This window comes from Pangasianodon hypophthalmus, chromosome 17 (assembly GCF_027358585.1).
Source record: "Pangasianodon hypophthalmus isolate fPanHyp1 chromosome 17, fPanHyp1.pri, whole genome shotgun sequence".
Classification (NCBI taxonomy): Eukaryota; Metazoa; Chordata; class Actinopteri; order Siluriformes; family Pangasiidae; genus Pangasianodon; species Pangasianodon hypophthalmus.
Window position 1 is genome coordinate 19,378,161 of NC_069726.1, and position 6,000 is coordinate 19,384,160.

At 37.9% G+C, this 6,000-nt stretch overlaps 1 protein-coding gene across 2 annotated transcripts in view; it reads left to right on the top strand.

Annotated features, from left to right (window-relative positions):
* The window catches only part of loxl2a (lysyl oxidase-like 2a), a 45,492-nt gene extending 40,161 nt beyond the window's left edge, over positions 1-5,331 (top strand). For both annotated transcript variants that reach the window (XM_026942777.3, XM_026942778.3), the window contains exons 10-14: positions 71-311; positions 651-766; positions 1,184-1,320; positions 1,911-2,022; positions 3,151-5,331. In XM_026942777.3, coding sequence (XP_026798578.1) covers positions 71-311; positions 651-766; positions 1,184-1,320; positions 1,911-2,022; positions 3,151-3,218 — 674 coding nt within the window. In that variant the 3' untranslated portion in view covers positions 3,219-5,331. The remainder of the gene's footprint in view (positions 1-70; positions 312-650; positions 767-1,183; positions 1,321-1,910; positions 2,023-3,150) is intronic.
* Positions 5,332-6,000: the final 669 nt, after the last annotated feature.

Sequence of the window (6,000 nt, forward strand, 5' to 3'; positions counted from 1 at the left end):
AAATAATAAAATAAGTGTTAATACTCTGTGTGTTATTTGAGTGTTAATATCATATTTAATTATGTCTCAGGTGCCCCGGACCTGGTGCTAAACGCAGAGGTCGTTCAACACACCACGTATCTGGAGGAACGGCCGATGTACGCCCTGCAGTGCGCTCATGAGGAGAAGTGTCTCTCCGACAGCGCCAACACGGCAGACCCGTCCTCGTCCCGACGACTGCTGCGCTTCTCCTCTCAGATCCACAACAACGGCCACAGCGACTTCAGACCCCGCGCCGGACCCCACGCCTGGGTGTGGCACGACTGTCACAGGTGAGGACGGCAGTGTTAAACACAGGTGTTAAACTCCTCTTAATCTGTTCATTTCCCCTTTTTCTCCCTAATTTGGTCACCCACCAGCCTACAACACATTACACATTCTTTCTCTAAGCCAAGACAAACTGCTGCTTATGCTGCAAATAGAAAATTTTCCTGTCTTTTACAATTAAATGAAAAATTATTTTTAAATATTTAATATTTTTTCTAATGTTATTTTATGTAAAGTCACAATTTTTTTTCTAGTTTTAGTATTTCTTAACGATGATAGCCCTGTCATGAATTAACATATGTAAACATTGTGTGTGTGTGTGTGTGTGTGTGTATGTTTGTTAGGCACTACCACAGCATGGAGGTTTTCACTCACTACGACCTTCTGAGTATGAACGGCACTAAAGTGGCTGAAGGGCACAAAGCCAGCTTCTGCCTGGAGGACAGTGAGTGTGATGAAGGTCAGTCACACACACACACACACACACACACACACACACAAACATTTAACAAAATGTCTATCAGTTCAGTATTAATGCATTATTCATGTCACATCTACTGCTGGTGTGTACAAGGAGTTTATAGACATAAAGGGCTTAATTATTACTATAAGTTAACTGTAGATAGTGTAATATATGAATATGTAAGTGTAGGTAATGCTTTTATAGACATTTGTCAAATATATACAAATAGTACCTTTAATTGATGTAAATGATGTAGACTATGTGATGAATTTATAGAAATAAAGAGATGCAAGTATAGCTGTATATGATTTGTAGATATAAAATAAAGGATTTGTAATCATATCTATGATTAAAATAATAAACACATTATACATGAATTCCTGGGTTTGATGGCATGATGGATCTCCTCTGCAGGTATACAGAAGCGTTATGCGTGTGCTAATTTCGGTGCTCAGGGGATCACAGTTGGCTGCTGGGACACATACAGACACGACATCGATTGCCAGTGGATCGACATCACTGACGTCAAACCAGGAGATTATATATTCCAGGTCTGTCTGAAAATATACCTGTATTTACAATGTACATTGGAAAAATAAAGAATTCCAAAATGGTACAAAAAATAAAATGGGGGTGTTCTGTGCATCAGACAAAACATAAAATTACTAAAAATTATTTAACAGGTTTTGGTATGACTCTGTCAGTTTCTAGACCTGATTTGAAGAAGGCCATGTGTGACAGAGATTTTAATAGAAATGTCAGGAGAAACAGAGGGCTGAATTTACACAAAAGTTGTTTAGAGATTATGAAGGAGGTTCGAGGCAGTTATTCACTCAAAGGGATGGGGATACAAGTTACATGATAATATTTATATCAAATTCAAAAAGGGGATGCAAACTATTTGAACTGATTTGATCGATTTTTCCCCATTATTAAAATCTTACAATACACAATTTGACTATTTCTGTTACGTGATAATGAAATAATGAATCTGAAGCCTGCTAACATACTAAATGTTAACAGGCTTCATCACACTCTTTAATTCTTGGTCCTATGGGTGTGTAAACTTTTGTAATCAACAGTATCTATCTTACAGCAGCTAACTGTTACCTTTCTCTCTCTCTCGCTCTCTCTCTGACAGGTTGTAATTAACCCTAATTATGAAGTAGCTGAGTCTGATTACACCAATAACATCATGAAGTGTAAATGTCGCTATGATGGATATCGGATCTGGACCTATAACTGCCAAACAGGTGAGGTTTCTTTCAGCGCTGTGAAGCTCCAATCCAATCATCTGTTCAGTTACTGTCATTTCCTTTGTGGTAAAAAGTACAGAACAGAAGAGCAAAGTGCAGCAATAAGTCTAGTGATATTTGTGGTTGTGTTTCCATCCAAAAGAATACTAGGCACACACCATTTACTACTATTTAGTAATGTTTTTCCATTCATGGAACAAATTTCCCATGAACAAGTTCAAAATGTAACTAAAACGAATGGATGTTGAAGTGTGCTGTAAAAAGCCGGAGTTATTTAATTTTGTAACTTTAGTATTATAAGGTTTTATTCTGAGATATGGGACAACAAATTTTTGACTATCCAGCTAGAAACTCTAAAGTACTGAAATTTACATTTACAGCTCAAAAAAGCCTATTTGCTCAACAAAGCCTCAAATTTACATTAGCAAAAATTCTGAGACAATTAGGAATTACACTAGCTGAACACAGATAGCTGATGTGTTGCAGTGTCTGAGCTGCATTACTGGAATATTTAGCACATGCCATGCTTAAGAAGTGCTCTTTTGCCATTTAGTGGTCATTTTGTTGTTTTCAAGCTCTGCATGAGCTTTGCCTTATATGGACTTTCGTGGGTGTCACTAAATGTACATCAGTTGTGCTGTGAAAGCACCTGGTAATTTACAGGTGATTGCTTTTATCAAAATACACACGAGTATGAAGAAAACCTTTGTAAAATTTTGTAAATCTGGTGAGAAATTGTAGTTTGATTTGGCACACAACGCTATTATATAAAGGATAACTAATGTCAATTGCATGTAGCTAGCTAATATCAGTAATATTTAATGCTAACGTTGTCTCATATTAGCCACAATTTTAGCTTTTCCTTGCATTGAAGACTGTCTAATGTGCCAGAACATAAAACCAGTGTGTACAGTACCTGTGTTGTGCACTTAGATATTATTGCTCTCATAAAACATCTACAGCCAAAAGTCTCTGAAAGAGTGTCTAAGCAGAACGTGTATGTTGCGTTCATCCTATGTTTATGACGATTGCTGCCAGATAGATTATTAGCAAGTCTATCTTAGAACTTGATATTTTTTACACCAAAACTTCTAGTCATGAATTGTGATTCCTTCATTCCTGCAGGTGGCTCTCGGAGTTCGGATGTTGATGAATTTACAGGAATAATGACCAATCAGCTTCAGCGCAGGTAGGAAAATAGCCAAAGAGAGGAAAGTGAAGAGTGGAGTGGAGCCCAGTCGGACTTCTAACACGAGAACCAACCACTAGAGGACGGATGCTGACGTGACCATCTTGCACCTATTGTTATATTGTCTACTGTCTAGAAGATGTGATGTCTATCGTTACATGCCGCCTTCAGTACAGCTCTATACCTGTATCACAAATGACACGCAACCAACAGAGAACAGCACAGGAAACCCAGCTTCTCGTCTTAATAGTAATTTATTGTAGTAGGTAATGTAGTGAGGCAAAATAATGAGCTCTAAAATGCCTGTTAGCTTAGTATGTAATAGATTTGTTTATTTTTGATAGAATGCTATTGGCAGAGTGGTTTCTTTCTCCGACTAACCAAAGAGTTTTGATATATTTTAAAGTTCAGGCAAAAGTAAAATGGCCACAATGTTTACCTTATGCCAAATGTAGTCAATCAGCCATGATATGTTTGCTTCCTTTGTTCTGCACTGGATCTTTAACACTAATGTAGCTAACAAGTAAGAGAAACAGTATGCAAACTGCTTGAATAAATCATTTGTCTGGTATTATCATCAGGATCATTTCTAACATACAGTTCCACCTTCACACTCCTACCTCCTTCCTGAGTCTGATGCTGGTGCTGAGTTACACCAAACTGTGCTGAGGATTCAAAATGGTGCTTCAAAGGTTTTTAGGTCAGTGTCATCCTTTTGTTCATTTTGTATAGATACTAGTCTGTCATACAGTGTCAGAAACCACAAAAAGTCTGTTTGAGACCCTCGACAAAATCATTCGATGTGAGTGTAATGATTAACACATGCAGGAAACACAAAACTAGCCGCTATATAACTAGCCACTATAATGCTACACTCAAATGCTGTTCTGTTTTCATCATGTTTATGAGCAGACTCCAGATGAACAGACCACTATTGTGTTGTTCAACCTGTTGAAAGTAAAAAAAGACACAAATTGTTTCACAATATAGCTGACTTTTGTTATATGTTGTTCAAATAAAAGACTTAACAGCTGTGTACTAGCTAGCTAATTCTTAGCCACGCCCATTAGCTAGTCAAGATGAGAGGTTTGTGTTCACCTTCATTTGTTTTGAACATACTGAAACCTTTCCTTACTTGTTAGCTGATTAGACTTGTAGCTCCAGTGCAAATAAATAAATAATGAGTTATACTGATCGCATACACAAACAGTTATGCTAAGGTAGCTGTAATGGTGGCACATTTAAGGCTACAAGATGTTTTACTCAAGGCTCCCAATCTTTACTTTCCACTCACTCCCTTCAAATTAGGAGATATGTACTGTACTGAATACAACTATCACTTGAAATTAGGCATGTGCCAATATTACAGTTCCATATTGCGATAATTGTTTTATAAGGGTAATGGTATTATCGTCAGCTATTTTCTGAAAACAACAACAGTACCACTTCTGTCTTAATGGCTAGCATGTATAAACACAGTTAGCTCTTATAGCAAAAGCTCACAACCTCAGCTAACTAACATTACTAATTTTAGCTAGCTAGTTACGCATTCTCTCCATTATACTGCATTATATTAGCTAGCTAAATGGGAACAACTTTTGGCAATATATGAACCAATACTTTAATCAAGATTTGCGGCACATGCCTACTTGAAAAACTGTAATGTCTACTTTCTGTACTCAAATGACATCACGCCATGCCAATGCCAATGCCATGCCGCAAGCAATATGTAGCGCTTTTGCATATTACTTTCATATTTACAGCTTGTATTGCATGTTTTTATAAAATTCTGCAGATTTTATAAGAACAGTTGCTCAGCAATGGTACCATTTTCCACTCATTCAGCTTCTTTGGCTAAATAGACAATTCATCAAGCATGCCATGTAATTTATTCCTACCAGTCAGGGATTTTTTTTGTTTGTTTGTTTATTTTGTTAATTATACTAGATCTAGCAATGTGGAACTAAAAACTTGTTGCTGTTTTGTGAACTTGTGCCCTCCGTTTTATGAGGGCATTTACAGCCATTCGAGTGGTTAACACATCACCATGTGTTTACTGTTGAATGTATGATTCACATTGTGCCTTGTTTTACAATAAAAAACATATTTATGAGTCATTATTATGAGTTTTTTTTATATGGATCCTACCAGTGTGCCCCGGAAACACTGGAAAACAATGAAAAAAGTCATTTTTTATTCATAAGCTCTGTAGCCTCACACTTATGGGGTTAGGGCTCGATTCCTGCCTCTGACCCTGTGTGTGTGGAGTTAGCAGGTATGAATGGAAAGGGTATTTTTCTCACTATTTATTATTTGCGATAACAGAAAGACGGCGATCCGTAGCAAATAGCTTTTCTTCCCAAACTGCGCATGATCAGTGACTTAGGCAAATTCTCACATAAACCACGCCCAGACCACGCCTACTTGATGACGCGATATCTGTTACGCTCGCCTGAAACCCCGGAAGTAAGTGCGTGCCTTCTAAAATGCTTAACGTGGCTTAGTGTACTAAAACAACGACCAGGTAAAACCATTTTCTCTCCCATTTCTCTTGTCATAAACGCTATCTACTGCTAAGACAACGGCAAGCGTCTGTTTTATTCGTCTTTTTCTGGTCGCTGAGAGCTCAAAAATGTTCAGCTTTGGGTAAAACACAGCCTCGTTACTGCCGCGTTTTACCCAGCCGTCCAATCACAGTGGAGCAGGGGCGGGACAAATACCACACCGACCAACCGGCACAATCCTACCTGTATACCGACCGAGCACCAATGGAGGAGAAGTTAATA